The 20324-nt window shown below is 31.9% G+C and overlaps 3 protein-coding genes across 3 annotated transcripts; 2 read left to right on the top strand and 1 right to left on the bottom strand.

Annotated features, from left to right (window-relative positions):
• Window positions 1–9881: 9881 nt before the first annotated feature.
• LOC131874462 (uncharacterized) lies at window positions 9882–11466 on the bottom strand. Its single transcript, XM_059217851.1, has 4 exons — window positions 11256–11466; window positions 10942–11023; window positions 10755–10854; window positions 9882–10260 (listed from the first exon to the last, which is right to left on the bottom strand). The coding sequence occupies exons 2-4, from the start codon at window positions 11012–11014 to the stop codon at window positions 10059–10061; spliced, it is 375 nt and encodes a 124-aa protein (XP_059073834.1). The 5' UTR covers window positions 11015–11023; window positions 11256–11466; the 3' UTR covers window positions 9882–10058.
• A 5383-nt stretch (window positions 11467–16849) lies between these two features.
• Window positions 16850–19763, top strand: LOC131874557 (probable leucine-rich repeat receptor-like protein kinase At1g35710). The gene has a single exon (XM_059218000.1). The coding sequence runs from the start codon at window positions 16968–16970 to the stop codon at window positions 18279–18281; it is 1314 nt and encodes a 437-aa protein (XP_059073983.1). The 5' UTR covers window positions 16850–16967; the 3' UTR covers window positions 18282–19763.
• Window positions 18681–19751, top strand: LOC131873926 (putative receptor like protein 25). The gene has a single exon (XM_059217103.1). It carries the CDS (start codon window positions 18681–18683, stop codon window positions 19749–19751), a length of 1071 nt encoding a protein of 356 aa, XP_059073086.1.
• Window positions 19764–20324: the final 561 nt, after the last annotated feature.

The raw sequence follows: 20324 nt of genomic DNA, 5'->3' as shown, positions 1-20324 counted from the left end.
ATGCCTTATACTCCTCACGATTTTTCCCTGCATTCCTCCTCTCCTTCATCTCTCTTTCATCTACTTTACCATGAGTATTTGCATAAGCTCATACTCCTGCTAAAGTGGGGGCTAAATGTAGCATCCTAAATTGTACTCCCTTACAATTAAGTCCACATTTTGGGCCCTCACCTTAGTTTTTATCCCTCAATTCTTAATTAAGAGTTGATTATGCTTGCATCATGCAGATACAACCTTATTTTCACTTCATACACCACATGGCCCTAAAATAGGGTACGATCAAGGCGTGGTGCTTTGTTCAACATTAGGACCAGAGCGCAACACTTTGGTCCTCCTTATTTGGGCCCCAATTTGAACCCCTCTTGCATTATCAAAATTGAGCAGTAAATCCCTCTTTGTGTTGGCCTATATTGAAAAATTAGCATGTTTTTTTATGGGCAAGTATATAAGGAGGTTTTTCCCCTCTTATTAAATAGATATAGAGGATACATGAAACAAGGGTGAAATTATAATAAAAAGGCATTCAAGCATTCAAGCATTGAAGTATTCATCATCAACCATCTCTAAAGGTCTTCAAGGCTACATTCTTCATTCATCAATTTTGGAGCATCATTACATCAATCATATGCAAGAATGTGAGTGTGATTAGGATTTTTTCATGTTCATGCTATTTCATACACCATATGTGATTACATTCAATAAGAAAAGCATCATCATTAGTCATTGCAGATCTGAGGTATATCATTCCATTATTTACTTTACTATTTGCAATATTTAAATCAAGGTTAATTCCTTGACCGAGGTTTGACTTAGACAAGCCCCTAAACCCAACCTATTTTGCTTTCTTTCTCTGTGCAGGAAATAGTATACAGTTGCGATATTCGGAATCGATATTATTTACAGAGATGAATAAACCCCTTTTGGTGTGTGAGAAGTTAGGAGGACCAAGGCGGATTTTGCTCTGATCCTGACATTTTGGAGCTTTTTCAATAATCAAGTTTGAATCTGCTTATATTCCTTAGATCTAGGTGCATGCCTCAATCCGATGACTGTAACTCACTATTTCAACATTTTTACCTTCATTTTTGAACAACACTCTACCCTAGTTTTAGTAATTCTACTCACAAAAGAGGGCAAACATATTCACCACCTTGAATCTAATAAATATTTAGTCCTGATCCTTGCTGGTTTTTGATTGAATCTATTGGATCTTATCTCTCTTTTGAATGTAATAGTTCCCGAAGAAAAAAATTAGTGGTTTTCATTCTTCTTGGGGTGGAAACCATAATTTTTCACCCATTACATATGGCTCCATCAAAACTAAATCATCAAATACTAACTAATTCACTTGGAATACTTCACAAAACCATATATGCATTAGATTCTCACAGATGCAAAAAATTTGTAGCTATTAGGCTCATGTAAAAAAACCATCGACATAAATATTGTAGGAATTTGAAACCAAACTACCTGCACAATATTGATATAGCCATTTTGGGCTTCATTGGGTCTATGTGGGACCTTCATCGATAATTAGGAATTTCTAGTTCATATGGAAATTTTGTAAATGTAGTTATCCATAAAATCCTCGCAAACTCACTTTGTGTTGATGGCCAATGGTTGAGTGTGAAATCAAAACATTATCAACAAATCTAATGGTTCCAGGAACCACTGAAACCTTTGACCTCTCTATATTTAGAAAAAAATTCTTGAAAGTCTATCAAAGTGAAATTATAAATACCATTTAGCCATTCTATAGGACGACACACTAAAATTGTGCATGCCTCTTCAATTTTACCCAAGATTCCATATCTCTTGTCATTGGGAACTAAGTGGTGTAGAAGGGGACCAAGAACTCTCTTGATGATTTTGATTATTTCAAGAACTATTGTATGGTGAACATACAATTATACTATGAGGAAAGGTGAATTAGTATAATGCGATCTTTTACTTTTTCAACTTAGCAATCACAATATCAACAATTGCATAATATCAATAACAAGATGAGCACATGATTTATGTGAAAATCCTTATGATCTATAAAACCATGAAAAAATATTGCTTATATAAAACTTCTTTTACAAATTTTGTAGGCGCCAACCCATAAGAGACACCAATTCTCTCTTGATGACTCATAGGCACCAACTCATTGAGACACCAATCCTCACCATTAAGAACCAACTCAACAAGAGACACAATTCTGTTTTGATAGGAGGCACCAACCTCTCTAACCTCAATCACAACAAAGTCTTTGTCTTCCTCAAAAACTTCTCTAATCAATCTACTCAAATATTTTTTGAAATATGATATAAATCTTTTTGACTTATCCTTATCACCATTATGTGTTCACCTATTGAAAATGAAATTACAATTAGCCATAAAGTACAAATATTAAATATTTTTCTCTCATGTCCTAGGGAACACTTTCCAAGAATCATGGAAACAAATGAATGGCATATGATTTGTAAAGTTAATATTACCTTATCCTAACAAAAATCATAACTATAGTAGGCCCACTTTTATTAAATTTTCGATATCATGGTACCTTCTCATAACCAAAAATTATGATACTAAGTCCTATGTGTCAATTGACCTATGATAAAATCAATCTTAATGGTTAGATGGATGATAACAACATAAATTTCACTAGGGTACAAATATTTTATCCCCATTAAAATGATTGAATAATATTCTCTACAAATGGATCATTGAAAAAGATTGTATTAATTTTGTGGGAAGAAAAATAGTAAAGCCATAAAATAAATAGCAGAAACTAGTCTTTATGCAACAAAATTTGAACAAGTGTAAAAATTTATGTAACTTTAGTGAACACTATAAATTTCTTAAATATTTTTAAAGTGAAGTGTGTTGCATAATTATATGGAAGAAACCATAACAGACAAGATGATTAAATAAAAAATATTAATAAGGATATTATCATTATCTTTAAAAAATCCCCTTCACACTTTTACATGATAAATATTTACATTTAAAAAATTATGTATATAATATCTAGATTAATGTCAGAACTATAGTGTAATTTGTCTTTTATTAAAAATTTGACTATCGAGGTACCTTCTCATAGAAAAAAAAAATATTAGGCTCTATTTATCAATTGAACTACAACTAGCATATATACCTTAAATTTTAATTTAATCTATATAAGATACGCCAAGAGATATCCTTGTCGAGGCACCTATTTTTAATCTATTTAAAATGCTAAAGTCAAATAGGTGCCTCGAGAAGGATATCTCTCAGCTTATCTTATATAGATTAAATTAAAATTTAAGGTATATATGCTAGTGGCAGTCGTGCAGCGCCACAGGGAAAACATAAAATAAATGCAATATATAATTATATAGTATCATTTTCTTGAATTGAATTATTTTATAGTATTATAATATTATTATATTATTATGTGGAGATATGAAATTTTATATATCCAGTTAGACTATATTTAATAAATATACGTGTTGCAAGATTAAAGCATATACTAAAATGTAAGATATATATTAGACTTTATTTAATGATCTAGTATAAAACAATATTTAATGGTTAGTATTATGGTTATGGATAGGGTTAAGGTTAAGGTTAGTATTATGGTTAGAGTTAAGGTTTACATCATTGTTAGGGCTACAATATGGGTTCACATCAAGGTTAGGGTTTGGTTTAGGTTTAGAATTATGGTTAGGGTTGGGATTTAGGATTACTATGAGGATTATTGTTAGGGTTAGGGTTAAGGTTACTATTATGGGAAAGGCTAAGGTTTACATCATAGTTAGGGTTAGGGTTATGATTAGGGTTAGGTTGTAAGGTTAATGTTATGATAATGGATATGGTTTATATCATGGTTAGGGTTAGGGTTTATTGTTAGTGTTACAATTATGTTTAGAGTTTATATCAAATTTAGGATTAGGGTTATGGTTAGGGTTTAGTATTAGGGTTAAGTTTATGGTTACGGATAGGGTTTATTGTTAGTGTTACAATTATGTTTAGAGTTTATATCAAATCAGGGTTAGGGTTAGGGATAATTAAAACTGGGGGTAGGGTATGGTTAGGATTATGATTTGACTTATGATTATTTAATGTAGAGTTAGGGTTAGGGTTAAGGTTCGGGATAGGGTTTACTATTAGGGTTAAGGTTAGTAGCTAAGGTTAAGGTTTACATCATTGTTAGGGTTAGGGTTAGGGTTATGATAATGGTTAGGGTTTAACTTGTTAGGGTTAAGTTTATGGTTAAGGTTGCGGTTTATTATTAGAGTTTAGGGTGAAAAATATTAAAAATAGGTGCCTCAAGAAGGATATCTCTCAATGCATATTATATATATAATATTAATATATATAAGCTAGTAGTAGTCACAACACAATATGGAAGATATTAACTAAGTTAATATATAACTATACTATTGTATTATTAGGCTTAGACATGGCTTACGGTTTAGGGTTAGGATTATGGTTAGGGTTATGGTCTACATCATTGTTAGGGTTAGGTTATAGATAATTTTTGGGTAATGGTTAGTGTTAAGGTATGTCTAAGGATTATTGTTAGGGTTAGGGTTTAGTGTTATGGTTATAGTCAGGTTAAGGTTAGAATTGTGATTAGGGTTATAGTTTACATCATGGTTGGTTGGTGTTAGGGTTATGATTATGGTTAGGATTAGGGTTTAGGGTTATTGTTAGGATTATGGCTAGGGTTAGCATTTATATCATGGTTAAAGATAGGGTTACGGTTAGGGTTAGGATATACATCATGGTTAGGGTTGGGGTTAGAGAGTTCAAGCTAGGGTTAGGATTATGGTTAGGCTTAGGATTTAGGGTTATGGCTAGGGTTAGGGTTTACATCATGGTTAGGGATAAGGTTAGGGTTTAAATCATGGTTAGGGCTAGGGTTAGGGATAGGGTTAAAGGTTAGAGTTAGAATTTACATCATGGTTGGGGTTAGGGTTAGGGTTAAGATTATAGTTACGCTTACGATTTAGGGTTATTGTCAGAATTATGGCTAGGGTTAGGATTGATATCATGGTTAGGTTAGGGTTAAGGTTAACATTATGATTAGGTTTACATAATAATCAGGGCTAGAGTTAGGATTTACATCATGGTTGAGTTTCAAATTTAAATTATGGTTAGGGTTAGGGCTTAACATTATGGTTAGGGTTACTATTTACATTATGGTAGGGTTAGAGTAAGAGTTATGGTTATGGATATGGTTTATGTTAAGGATTGGGGTTAGGACTTGAATTGTGGTTAGGGTTTACATCATGGTTAGGATTAGGGTTAGGTTTAAGGTTTGAGTTACATTTAGGTTGAGAGTTAGCGTTGTGGTTAGGGTTAGGATTTAGGGTAAGGGTTGAGGTTAGGGTTTACTTTCATGGTTTCCGTTAGGGTTAGGATTTTGGTTAGGGTTTACATCATGGTTAGGGTTAGAGTTAGTATAAGGGTCGAGGTTATGATTATGGTTAGGGTTAGGTCTTAGGATTATGGTTAGGGTTAGGTTTACATCATGCATAAGGTTAGGGTTTAGGTTTATAAATAGGGCCAGGGTTATGGAATTTAGGTTGTAGGTTAGGCCTAATTATTATTTCTAGGACCTTAGTGTTAGAGGTAATGGTTTGGTTAGGGTTAGGATTAGGGTTAGACATATGGTTAGGGTTAGGTTTACTTCATGATTAGTGTTAAGGTTAGGGTTTAGCATTATGGTTAGGATTATGGTTATAATTAGGTTGTACATCATGTATAGTGTTAGGGTTATGACTAAGGTTTATTGTTAGGGTTAGGGTTTAACGTTATGGTTAGGTTAGGATTAGGGTTAGGGTTTAGGGTTTAGGTTTTAGGGGATAGGGTTAAAGGTTAGAGTTTAGATTTACATCATGGTTGGGTTTAGGGTTAAGATTATAGTTATGCTTATGAATTAGGGTTATGGTTGGGATTATGGCTAGGGTTAGCATTGATATCATGGTTAGGTTAGGGTTACGATTAACATTATGCTTAGGTTTACATTAGTTAGGGCTAGGGTTAGGGTTTAGTGTCATGGTTTATGTTAGGTTTAGGGTTTAAGGTTTAGGGTTTAGGGTTTAGGGTTTAGGGGATAGGGTTAAAGGTTAGAGTTAGGATTTACATCATGGTTGGGGTTACGGTTAACACTATAGTTATGCTTATGATTTAAGGTCATGGTTAGGATTATGGCTAGGGTTAGGATTGATATCACATGGTTAGGTTAGGGTTAGGGTTATGACATTATGGTTAGGTTTACATAATAGTTAGGGCTAGGTTTAGGATTAGAGTTAGGATTTACATCATGGTTAGGGTTGGGATTAGAATTACGGTTAGGTTTAGGGCTTAGCATTATGGTTAAGATTAGTATTTACATCATGGTAAGGGTTTGTGTTAGGGTTAGGATTATGGTTAGGGTTTACATCTTGGTTAGAGTTAGTCTTAGTATTAGGGTCAGGGTTATGATTATGGCTAGGATTAGGTCTAAGGATTGTGGTTAGGGATATGGTTAGGGTTAGGTTTATATCATGGTTAAGGTTAGGGTTTAGGTTTAGGAGATGGGGTTATGATTATGGTTTAGGTTTCAGGGTTAGGCCTAAATATTATTGCTAAAGTTAGAGTTCAGGGTTATGGTTAAGCTAGGGTTAGGATTAGAATTAGGCATATGGATAGGGTTAAGTTTACGTCATGATTAGGGTTAGGTTTGGGGTTGTGTTATGGTTAGGTTTATGGCTATAGTTAGTTTGTACATCATGGTTAGTGTTAGGGTTAGGACTGAGGTTTATTGTTAGGGTTAGGGTTTAGGGTTTTGGTTAGGCTAGGATTAAGATTAGGGTTAGGTTTTATTATTAGGGTTAGGGTGTAGGATTATGGTTATAGTTATGGGTTACATCATGGTTGGGGTTATAGTTAGGGTTAAGATTATGGTTAGGCTAAGGAATTAGGATTGTCATTTAGATTGTGGCTAGGGTTAGGGTTAGGGTTAAGGCTTAGGGTTAGGATTATGGTTAGGGTTTAGGGATAGGGTTAGGTTTAGGGTTAGGGTTATGATTAGGGTTATGATTTACATCATGGTTAGGTTTATGGCTTACCATTATGGCTAGGGCTATAGTTAGGATCATCTTGTTTGGGGTTAAGGTTAGGATTAGGGTTAGGATTAGGGTTTAGGGTTATGGTAAAGATTATGGATATGGTTTTGGTTTATATCATGATTAGGGTTAGGGTTAAGGTTTAGCATCAAAATGATGATTAGGTTTAGGGTTAGGGTTAGGGTTATGATTGGTGTTAGGATTAGAGTTCAAGAAAGATTAGAATTCAATTAGGTTGATGATTAGTGTTAGTATCAAGGTCAGGGTTATGATTATGGCTAGGGTTAGGTCTTAGGATTATAGTTAGGGATATGATTAGGGTTAGGATTGCATCATTCTTAAGGTTAGGGTTTAGATTTAGAGATAGGGTTAGGGTTATGGTTTAGGTTTTAGGGTTAGGCCTAAGGATTATTGCTATTGTTAAAGATCAAGGTTATGGTTAGGATTAGGGTTTGGCATATGGATAGGGTTAAGTTTACATCATGATTAGGATTAAGTTTGGGGTTTAGTGTTATGGTTATAGTTAGGTTGTACATCATGGTTAGCATTAGGGTTAGGACTAAGGTTTATTGTTTGGGTTAGGGTTTATGGTTATGGTTAAGATAGGATTAGGATTAGGGTTAGGGTTGGGATTATGATTGGGGTTAGGGTGTATGATTATGGCTAGAATTATGGTTATAGTTATGGTTTACATCATGGTTGGGGTTACAGTTAGGTTTAGGATTATGGTTAGGCTAAGGGTTTAGGGTTGTCATTTAGATTGTGGCTAGGGTTAGGGTTAGGGTTGGGGATAGGGTTTAGGCTTAGGGTTAGGATTATAGTTAGGATTTAGGGATAGGGATAGGATTTACATCATGGTTAGTTTTATGACTTAGGATTATGGCTAGGGATATAGTTAAGATCATCTTGTTTGGAGTTAAGGTTAAGATTATGGTGAGGAATAGGTTAGGATTTACATCATGGTTATTTTTATGACTTAAGATTATGGTTAGGGCTATAGTTAAGATCATCTTGTTTGGAGTTAAGGTTAAGATTGTGATTATGATTAGGGTTTGGAGCTATGGTTAAAATTATGGATATGGTTTGGGTTTATATCATGATTAGGGTTAGGGTCAGGGTTAAGGTTCAACATTAGATTTATGATTAGGTTTAGTTTTAAAATTAGGTTTATGGCTAGTGTTAACATTAGGGTTTAAGAAAGGTTACAATTCAATTAGGTTGATGATTAGGGTTAAGGTCATAAATTAGGGTTCAAGTTTGGTTTGGTTGGATTTGGGAGTTTATTGAAAAGGAAAAAAATGGTCAAATACTTCTTTAAAACGAAAAATAGTTGTATTTTGAGCATACATTCTATGTTTAAAGTTATTTTCAAGTTAAAAACTAATTATTTTGTTAGAAGAACTATTTATTTTATTAATTTTAATAATTATAGAATAATTAGAAACATTTAATAATAATTAAAATATATATTAAAAATTATATTATATTTTTCATTCTTTTAATCTTCTATATTTAAAAGAATTTTAAATCAAAATTTATATAAAACTATTTTAATGGAACTAATTGAATTTTTTTTAATACAAATAAATTTTAAAAATCAACTTAGAGATAAATAGGATATAAATATTTTTGTATGAATGTAACTTTGATTTTTGAATTTAGAAACATTGAACATTTAGAAACATAAAAATTCTTTTTGATCTTTCCTAAATTGAAAATAAAAAATTATTTATTATTTTTCAACTATTTGTATATGCACATAATTTTGATTTTCTTAATTTATGTTTAAAATTTATAAACATAGAAATTCTTTTTCATCTTTCTAAATTGACAATTAAAATTTTTCCTTAGAAAAAATTATTTCTATGATAAATTAGAAAATACTTTTAATAATAAATATTTTATATATATTAGAAATTATATATTATTTTTGAATTGTTTGTATATTAATTTTACTTTTTTGAATTTAGAAAGTTTAAAATTTAGAAACTTAAAAATTATTTTTGATCTTTCTAATTACAAATAGAAATTTATATATTATTTTTGAACTATTTGTGTATGCATGTAACTTTGATTTTTAGAATTAAAATTTAAAATTTAGAAATATTAAAATTATTTTTCATCTTTCTAAATTGAAAATTAAAAGTTTTTCCTTACTTTTTTAATCTAAACTTCATTTTTATTATACTTCAAAAAAATTTCAACTAATAAACACATCATATCATATCTTTGTAACAACACCTCCAATTCCATTATTATGGGAAACATGCCAAACTTTGTAACAAGACAATGCAAAACACACCAAACTGTATAATGAGATTTTTCCTCTTTTAAAATTCAAACCTAACTTCCTATACCGTATTTACTAGTTGCATTGCTAAATCAAACATCACTAAACTTAAATATTTCATACTCTTCACCAGAAACTATTACACTTCCATTCAAATTGAAATTAATTTACCATTTTGAAATAGGGAAATCAAAAAGCTTTTAAACTTCCATACGTTTGATATCATTTGATATTCTCCACTTTCTAATGCATTTGTAACTGTCAAATGATATTCTCCACTTCACATGCATTTGTAACTTCTAACAAAACGTTTCTTTAAAGGAAAAATCTACAGCTCCAAAGATTCCTCCATTGATATAAAGAGTTATGCAATGGCAGAAATTTTATTGGGAGGAGATATTCTTGTATATTACTTGATCAACAATTGGTGCAGATTTTGATTATTTCACTTTTCACAAAGAATTAAATATTCCTATTCAATTGGTTAAAAAAAAAGAGACACTATTTGACGGTTCAAGAAACAATTGTACATATTGATCAGCAAGCAAGTCAATAAAAATAAATGGTTTTCTATAAACGGAATTGATGATTTTCCACTACGCTTACCTTGTCATGAGATTATTTCTAACGTGTGAACTATTCTTGCAATGGAATGAATCTTTACATTACATATGCTAATTCTACTTTTGTTATAATTGCATGGATTTATTTTCCCTCTTCCGCAGTTGCAACACCAACGCATGCTCCAAGAACACTTGAAAATATAAACCGATTAAGTTTAACATTGCCTCTTTGCATTTGTACGAGGACTTTCGATGCTTTATCATTATACTCATGTCGAACATAGCCTGTAATGAAGATGCTTGTGAAGCCATTGTTGAATGGAAGAAGCTATATTAGAAAATCTGTTAGTAATTTATGCAAGCATCTTCCTTTTCAAGCTACGAGGAATGCTAAATAGTTGTTGTAGAGAAGAATGCTTCAAAGATTCATGATATACTAATTAATATAAACCTGTAACCAACTCTACTCTGAAATACCTAACAAAACTACATCAAAACTACATCAAGAACCATCACTTCAAAATAAATCATTTTGATATATGTTAGAAATGTTCTCTCATGGAAAATAAAGAGACAGAATACAGAGCATAGAAAAGAACCCTAAACTATAATATTATTTTTGAAAGGATGGATGTTTTATAGAATTGTTTTATTAGCACCAAAAATAATACATATTCTAAATAAAAGCACAATGTTTGAATAAACTTCAACGATGGCTTATTTTTTATTGATAGCTTCACACAAATCGATCCAGGTAATGTTGCAATTGGTCTAAATAAACCTAAAAATAAAATTGAGAGAAGACATGAGGACGACTCATACCGTTTGAGGGCCACTGGTTCGTAAAATCTGTTTTTTTGGTCGCCACTCGTTTCTGAAAATTCGAGACCAATATAGAAGCTTTTGGTTTCCTTCCAATCCCCTGGGCAAATCAAAATTAAAACTAACATAATTGAGATTACACATTGTCGAGAGATTATTTTCCAAAACCTAAAAGGAAATTTCTAACCTTGTGACTGCATGGATGGGTTAAGCGCTTTAGCCTGATATGGAATATGACTTTCATTCAACACAAGTTTCATCTTATCTTCCTGTGAAAGCGAAAAGAAATGTCGACTCTGTTCAAATACTTGATCAAACAACTTTTATTGGAATCCATGATTGATCAAATAAAAGAATCTTTAATTGATGCAAGCCTGAATTTCGATTAATTCATGATTACACAGACAAATTTTGCTTCAAACCCCTAAAATTAAAGCGGATGCAATCCTAACATGAAATTTTTTTAAAATAAAATAAAAGATCATGGAGATTTAAGCGCACCTTGCAAATTTGTATTACAATTGCTTGTCAATCGGGATTTGAAAGGTTGATGCAAGGCTCTTCAAATTTCATAAGGCTCTTCAAATTCCATATGTTACGATTGTAACTGTGGGAATGCTAAGCAGTTCTTTTTTAGCTCCACTCTTCTTTTATCAGTTCTAATATACATAGCTGGAAGAATACGAACCACTTCTTTTTTCTTACATCATTACTGGTGATGACCCCTATATAATGCCACTGTAGGTTATGCCTCTCGGCGTAATAAAAGCCATCTTAATAGTTAGATCGATGATGTTGACATGACATTCAGTTGGCTAGAAGTATTTCTCCTCCATTAAAATTATTGAACAATATTTTCGGTGAATGAGACATAGAAAAAGATTGTATGTATTTTATGAGAAGAAAAAACAGCAAAGCTGTAAAAGAAATAGTAGAAACTAGTCTTTGTCTAACATACTTTGAATGTGTAAAAAAATTATGTAACTTTATTGAACGCCACAAATTTGTCAAATATTTGTGAAGTGAAGAACTTGCATTATGTTCGTGGAAGAAATCAAAACATATTTAAGATAATTAAACAAAAAATATTAAGAAAGATTCTATCATTATCCTTATCCTGAAAAAAATCACAACTATAGTAGGCCCACTTTTATTAAATTTTTCAATATCACGGTACCTTCTCATAGCCAAAAAATATGATACAAAGTCTTATGTGTCAATTAACATATAAAAAAATCCATCTTAATGGTTAGATGGATGATAATGACATGAACTTCACTTGGGTGCAAATATTTTATCCCCATTAAAATGATTGAACAATATTATCTACAAATGGGTCATTGAAAAAGATTGTATTAATTTTGTGGGAAGAAAAACTAGCAAAGCCATACAATAAATAGCAGAAACTAGTCTTTATCCAGCAAAGTTTGAACAAGTGTAAAAAAATATTTAATAAATTTATAGTTTTCGCTAAAGTTACATAAACCTTTAAACTTGTTCAAAGTTTGTTGGATAAAGACTAATTTTTGCTTTTTTATTTTATGGATTTGCTAGTTTTTCTTCCAACAAAATTAATACAATCTTTTTCAATGACCCATTTGTAGATAATATTGTTAAATCATTTTAATGGGGATACAATATTTACACCCAAGTGAAATTCATGTCATTATCATCCATCTAACCATTAAGATGGATTTTATTATAGGTCAATTGACATATAGGACTTGGTATCATATTTTTTGGTTATGAGAAGGTACCATAATATCGAAAAATTTAATAAAACTAGGCCTACTATAGTAGTGATTTTTCTTAGGATAAGATAACATAATAAAATCCATTTTAATAGTTAGATCAATTATGTTGACATGACATGACACTTGGGTGGAAATATTTCGTCTTGAAATTAAAATTATTGAAAAATAATCTCTATGAATGAGTCATAGAAAAAGATTGGATGTATTTTATGAGAAGAAAAACCAACAAAGTCGTAAAATAAATAGTAGATTCTAGTCTTTATCTAACATACTTTGAAAGTGTAAAAAAATTACCTATTATAAAATCCATCTTAATGGCTAGATGAATGATAATGCCATGAATTTCACTTGGATGTAAATATTTTATCCCCATTAAAATGATTCAACAATATTCTCCACAAATGGGTCATTGAAAAAGATTGTATTAATTTTGTGGGAAGAGAAACTAGCAAAGCCATAAAATAAATAGGATCTATACTAGTCTTATCCAGTAAAAAATATGTAACTTTAGCAAACACTATAAACTTCTTAAATATTTGTAAAGTGAAGTAAGTTGCATAATTACATGCAAGAAACCATAACATACAAGATGACTAAATAAAAGATTTTACACTCCTAATTATCTCTTTTCCAAAGTGTCCATGAGCATTCGCTCTTGGGTGCATCTTCGAGTGTAGTACTAACTCATTCAACCCGATTGACAGACATTTGATACTATCTTATTTACTCTGCCCATTAAGATGATACATAAGTTGGGCATCCACCTTGTGAGGCCCTGGTGAAAAGATTGGTTGCGGTACCCCCAAACATCGTTCACCTTCTACAAACCCTCTCTAGGTTATAGATGGTTCTCTTAGCATCTTCCCATGGTGTTGACTTTGAATTTAAGATGGCACTTGTAGTTGACTTGTACCACTTGGCGATGTAGATTTCTTGGTGCTTGGTCTGCCATTATGGAGCAAAAAACTTGCACATTTTGCTTGGTGTATTCTTTTCCAAGGATTGCCTCTTAGCTCTTTCCTACGGCACATGGGTGTTTTGGATCCCCGTTGCCCTTTATGTGGGCATCCAAAGACTTTTATACACCTCTTTTGGTTTTTTCAAAGGGCTGAATCTTTTTGGAGATGGATTCATGATTTCTTCAAGTCTTTTAGGCCATAATTGTTTCATGGCTTTGCTCAAGGACTAGGTCCTAGTTTCCCTCATTCTTTCACCCAAATTTGGCATGCATTCAGGATGGGAATTATCTTTTCTATATTGAAAGACATAAATTTAATTATATATTCTCACAACTCTATTGATACTCAAGTTTTTCTTTATGCTAAAGATTGTATACATGTAATAATGTCATGCTTCAGATCTAGGTTCAAGCTAACACTTGGTCGCCCTTGAGGTGGCCCACCTCCAAGTGCTTCTTAATCATTGGGGTAATGCCCACTATATGGTTGCCAAAGTGCCTCCTAATCTTCCCCCCATGATGAGGTCAGTCACCTCCACATGGGTGATATTGTGGGCATAGTTCTTCTTCTCGCCATTCTTAAATCATGATATCTCAGGCTCATTGCCAATTTGATGGTTGTGAACTCCACCATTGATGCTCATCCTCTAGATCTCCTAGTGGGTGGGGTATTGGTGGCTTTGCTCCTTCTTCTAGTAGAGGTAGTGGGTGGCCCACTAGAGATGTTGTTGATTGGACTAGTTCATCCAAGGCTTTTCCTCACCTAGCTCTGGCCATCTCTTGTGTTCGTGACACTGAGAATACTAATGAGGTTGTTGTTGTTGATGATGAGGGTTGGACCCTCCTGAATGATGCTCCTGACCTTGTTGATGTATGGGGTCCTAAAAATGACAAAGAACCATCTCTACCTCCCACTGGAATTGCTTTAGCCACTTAGCAGTAATAGATATGTTTAATTATGCTTAGTTTCTAGGCACTGCCTGTGTTTTTAGCTTTTTCAGGCTTTGTCCATAAAACTTTGAGGGGTGATTCTGTATCCCCCTACATTGTTTTTGAATAGATTAAATCTTTATTAAATTAATAGATATGGCTGCCTATTCACCAAAAAAAGGCATCTTCATACTTCTACATGATAGACATTTACTTTTAAAAAAAATCTATGACTTCGACTAAAGTTGTAGTTATAGCAAGCCTAAGACTAAAGTTGCAGTTATAGCAAGCCTACTTTTAATTTAACTTTTTTAATATCATGATACTTTCTTATACAAAACAAACTGATACCATCCTATATGTCAATTGACCTATAATAAAATCTATCTTAATAGACAGATTGATGATATTCACTCATAGCATTCACTTGGATGGAAATATTTCCAAGCCATTAAAATGATTGAACAATATTCTTTGTGAATGAGTTATAAAAAGAATTGTATCAATTTTGTGAGACGAAAAACTAGAAAAATAGTAAAACAACTAATAGACACTAGTATTTATCCAACATACTTTGAACAAGTGTAAAAATTTATTTCACTTTAGTGAATACCACAAATCTCTCAAATATTTATATTTAACAAAGTAAACTATAGAAGCTACAATATCTAGAATGATTAAATATCAATATTAACAAAAATATATCACTATCTTAAAAAAAAATCTCTTCACACTTCTACAAAATAAATATTTATGTTAAAAAATTATATATAATACTTAGACTATAGTCACAACTATAATAGACCCACTTTTATTAAAATTTTCACTATCATGATACCTTGAATTATTTGTGGTGTAATTGGTCAAACTTTCTAAATCCCCTTGTCCTCTAGGTTTATTCTCTAATGTGTTATCCTCATTTCACATATGACGATCAAAATTATGTAATTAGAATCTACTTCCTAGCATTCTAAGTATAAAATTAGTCTTCCTTGTGTGAATCACATGGAGCATCCTAGAGTTCATAAATTTGAATAACATGTATTAAAGTCCAAAATACTATTTCAATGATTAATCAGATTTAATGGGGTCATCAATTCATCAAGTCCTAAAAAAGGTCCTAATTAATATTTTATCATTATTTTATTTTTTCATCTAATTTTAATTAATTTTGAGTTAAAATTTAATAATTATTATTCAAACAATGGATAACCATCTATATTGAGAATTGAAATCAACTATCATATTTTTTAATTTTCGATTCTCAAATTCATCGATATGATTTGACACAATTCTAAATTAGATTAAATTAGTTATAACATTTATAAACCTCAATTTTAATAAAGAAAAGAAAAGAAATTATTTTATTTCTTTATAATTCCAACTAAAATTTCCATAAATTTTCTCATGTAATTTTTTTTTTTTTTTTTAATATTTTTTAAAAATGTGTTCTACATGTTATAAATGTTTTAAAATTTATTCGCTAATTTTATTTAAGAATATCAAAAAAATTGTTAACTAGAATATATTCAATTTCTCTAATATTTGAAAGAGAAGAAGTTACATAATTTCTTGGAAGAAATTGAACAATGTCTAAGATGATTAAATAAGATGTCATCATTAGCTTAAAAATGTCACTTCACACTTCTACATGTTAGATATTTACTTTAAAAAAGTCTTATAAGAGTTATCCTAAAGTCACAACTATAGCATGCCCACCTTTATTAAAATTTTCGCTATCATGGTACCTTCTCATAAATGAAAAAAATGATACCACCTTATGTGTTGATTGACATAAAATAAAATCCATCTCAATAGTTAGATGGATAACATTTTTTTGGGTGCAAATAATTCCTCCCCATTAAAATGATTGAAAGATATTTATATAAATGTTATAGAAAAAAATTGTATTAATTTTGTGAGAAGAAAAATCAACAAAATTGTAAACAAAAAATCGAATAAGAAATAGTCTTATATTCAACAAAATTTGAACAAGTGTGGAAATTTATCAACTTTATTGAACACAACAAATTTCTCAAACATTTGTAAAGTTAAGTAAGTTGCATAATTACATAGAAGAAATCAAAACGTCTAAAATGATTGAATAAAATATATTAACAAATATGCTATGATTATCTTAAGAAAAGCCTTATCCACTTCTCCACTTTAGATATTTGTTTGAAAAGAAATTGTGTGACATTTAGACTAAAGTCACAACATAGCAAGCCCACTTTATTAAATTTTTCACTATCATGATGCCTATCATAAACAACAAAATTAATACCATCCTACGTGTTCAGATTTTATTAATTATGTGAGAAGAAAAGCTAGCAAAGCTTTCTCCAAGAGTAGGAACTAGTCTTTATCCAACATATATTGAGCAAATGTGAAAATTCATAACTTTAGTGAACACCACAAATTTGCATCTACAGTTGTAGAAATTGAATGGATGAGTTTCTCCCAACGTAGAGAAATGCAATTATAAATCAGCTTTAGTTTCTTCTATTATTTTCACAGAAAGAGCAAGTTTGTTTGGAGGTACAGACAAGTGTTGGTTCATCTGTGATAAAGATGAAGATGAAGATGGTCTTCCTGTTATTGTTATTATCAGTAGTAGCAATGTTGCCCTGCTCCTCTGCATGTTATGTAGATGAGAGAAATGCCTTGTTAGCTTTCAAAGAGGGCCTTGATTTCACTTCCTCTCATTACACACTGCAATCCTGGAAGGGATTTAACTGCTGCTCATGGGAAGGAGTGAGCTGCCACCCAATCACTGCCCACATCATTTCCTTAGATCTGAGTCCTCACTCCCTTAATGCCTCCTGGAATCCTCATGACGTCATCATGCCATCGCCATTCATGTCGTGGAGGGAACTTCGTGGGGAACTATTCCAACTACGCCATCTGGAGAGCTTGAACTTGAGTGAGAATGCCTTTATCCCTTCTCTTCCCATCCCTTCACAGTTTTACAAGCTCAGTAATTTGAGGTATTTAAGCTTGTCCAGCTCAAAGTTTATTGGTCATATTCCGAGAGAGATTGGTTATATGTCCAGTTTAATATATCTTGATCTGTCTTCAATTTTTTTGAATGACACCATTCCAATGTTTATGGCTAAACTTACAAAGCTCATGCATCTTGATTTGAGTTTTAATTCTCTGAGTGGCATCATCCCAATGTCTATGATTAAGCTGTCAAAGCTCACATATTTTGATCTGAGTCATAATTCTTTGAGTGGTACCATCCCAACATTTTTGGATAAGTTGTCAAAGCTCACATATATTGATCTGAGTTCTAACTCTTTGAGTGACACCATTCCAAATTCTTTGGGAAAGCTAACAAAGCTCTCTCATCTTAACTTGAGTTATAACTCTTTGAATGGTGCAATCCCAATATCTTTGGGTAAGTTATCAAAGGTCGCACATATTGACATGAGATCTAACTCTTTAAATGGCAGCATCCCAATATCTTTGGGTAAGCTATCAAAGATCACAGTTCTTGCTCTATGTTATAATTATTTGAGTGGCACCATCCCAACATCTTTGAGTGAGTTGTCAAAGCTCACACATCTTGACTTGAGATCTAACTCTTTGAGTGGAACCATCCCAACATCTTTGGACAGGCTATCAAAACTCACACATCTTTACCTAAGTTTTAATTGTTTGAATGGTACAATCCCAACCTTCTTCAGTAACCTCACCAAGCTCATAGTTCTTGATCTTAGCTTCAACCACTTAAGTGGAACTTACCCACTTTCTCTTTTTGATATTATACCCAATATTCAAGAATTGTATCTTTCAGGGAATATGTTGACTATAAAAGTCAGTGCCTCTTATATTCCCAATTTTCGACTTGTATCCTTAGGTTTGGGATCTTGTAATATATAAGGGAATTTTCCAGATTTTATTTCAACTCAATACTCCTTAGGATTTCTAGATTCGTCTGGAAACTCACACAGTGGAAATATTCCTTATTGGTTATGAGATTCTATGCCCTTTTATTATCTCAACCTCTCTTATAACCAGTTTGTAGGCAATTTACCTAATAGGCTGCTTGCATTTGAACATGGTTCTAATGCCAACTCAGCTATTGATTTGCATAATAATAAGTTGCAAGGAAATATTCCCCATTCTCTACAAAACGTGATTTTTTTGGACCTTTCAGAAAATCTATTTGATGGACCCATTCCACATTCTATTTGTGAGTCAAGTAATTTGCATGTTATAAACTTGTCAAATAACAAGCTTAGTGGTAAGATTCCCCAAAGTTTAGAATAGTGTTTTGAGATGTCCGTGTTAGATCTAGAAAATAATAATTTCAAGGGCACAATTCCAAATATATTTGGGAAGATGAATTCTCTAGAAACATTGAAATTAGGCCTCAATGGGCTAAAAGGGAACATACCATCATCCCTTGTAAATTGTACTTCTTTGGAAATCTTCGATCTCAGGAATAACAATATTCGTGGGGGCATTCCTACTTGGATTGACAACCTGAAAAGGCTTCATGTCTTAGTGTTAAAATCTAACAAATTTGTTGGCCAGATACCCACAAAATTATCAAATTTGCAAAATCTCCAGATATTGGATATGTCAAGCAACAAATTTTCAGGCGTTATTCCCAATGGCTTTATGAACTTGAGTGCAATGGCAAATCAGACAGAAAATACAGAAACTATTGAATTGAATTTTACAAATATTGGTTACAGGGACTATATAGATACTATAATCATTAGGAACAAAGGACAGAATCTGGAGTATGGGAGAATTTTGAGATTAGTAAAATGCCTAGATCTATCAGACAACAATTTATCAGGCAAAATACCTTGGGATATTCAATCCCTCAAAGGATTGCTAATTCTCAATGTTTCAAGAAATTATTTCAGCGGTAAGATTCCAAAATCTTTGGGAAGCATGCTACAACTACAATCACTTGATCTTTCTAGAAATGAACTGTTTGGAACACTTCCATCTGAGCTGCAACATCTCACATATTTGAGCTACTTTAATGTGTCTCATAATAACCTATCAGGAAGGATACCACAAGGAGGACAAATGATGACATTTGATTCCTCATCATTTTCCAACAATTCAGATCTATGTGGCCTACAAATGAATGTGTCATGCTCAAGAAATCATCCTATGTCTCCCAACGATGATGAAAAAAACAAAAATGTATTAGACAAAGATATATGGTGGGACGTGGGAATAGGAATGGGAAATGCATTTGGATTTTCAATTCTGATTTGGGTGTTGTGTTTCAGCAAATCTTGGAGTGCAAAATGCTTCAAAGTCATGGATGACATTATTGACTTCCTTTTTCAAGCTTTCATGAAACAATTGTGTAATATAAGATAATATGTTTTCTGATCTTCATCTCCTATACAACTACATGTATTCAGCATACCATAAATTGGTGATTGTCAGACCACAAATAAAGAAAGAGTAAGTTTAATTTACAAATTTATTTCTTCATGTTAATGATTTTTCAACTAAATAACATGTTTTCTCTATAGTGATAATGATTTTTTCTTAAAGATAGTTTGTATAAATGTGATAAAGCTAATCTTTATGTGTATTATGCCCAGGTTCCAATTGCAAGATATATAGATCAGGCACTAACATTCACAAGTGGAGCATGTTGTGTTCCTCAATAAATTCAATTTCCTCTTGTTGAAAATAAAGTTCACAACAAATTCATTTATATAATTCCATTATCAGTTTTGTGACTGTCATGTTGGCGCCTTCAGAGTTAAATAGGTACAAACTCAATTAGTCAGAAAAGAAAATTTTTGAAAATATTTCATTCAATCTACATGTTATTTCAATTCTGATTTTCCTTTGTGTAATTCCATTTCCATAATGATTTCTAATCTTTCAGAATATAAGAGCAAACTAAAATTTAGCATAAGCTTATCATGAAATTTTGAA

Source organism: Cryptomeria japonica, chromosome 3 (assembly GCF_030272615.1).
Source record: "Cryptomeria japonica chromosome 3, Sugi_1.0, whole genome shotgun sequence".
In the NCBI taxonomy this organism is placed as follows: domain Eukaryota; kingdom Viridiplantae; phylum Streptophyta; class Pinopsida; order Cupressales; family Cupressaceae; genus Cryptomeria; species Cryptomeria japonica.
Note: the sequence above shows the minus strand (reverse complement) of the source record. Positions and strands in the feature narration are given on the sequence as shown.

Excerpts from the sequence above, each read along its gene's own strand:
- LOC131874462 (XM_059217851.1), bottom strand. The coding sequence starts at position 11,014 with ATGAAACTTGTGTTGAATGAAAGTCATATTCCATATCAGGCTAAAGCG. Across the intron at positions 10,855-10,941 it reads CCCATCCATGCAGTCACAAG|GGGATTGGAAGGAAACCAAA; the intron begins GTTAGAAATTTC and ends TGATTTGCCCAG. Across the intron at positions 10,261-10,754 it reads GAACCAGTGGCCCTCAAACG|CTTCTTCCATTCAACAATGG; the intron begins GTATGAGTCGTC and ends TTTCTAATATAG.
- LOC131874557 (XM_059218000.1), top strand. The coding sequence starts at position 16,968 with ATGAAGATGAAGATGGTCTTCCTGTTATTGTTATTATCAGTAGTAGCA.
- LOC131873926 (XM_059217103.1), top strand. The coding sequence starts at position 18,681 with ATGTCCGTGTTAGATCTAGAAAATAATAATTTCAAGGGCACAATTCCA.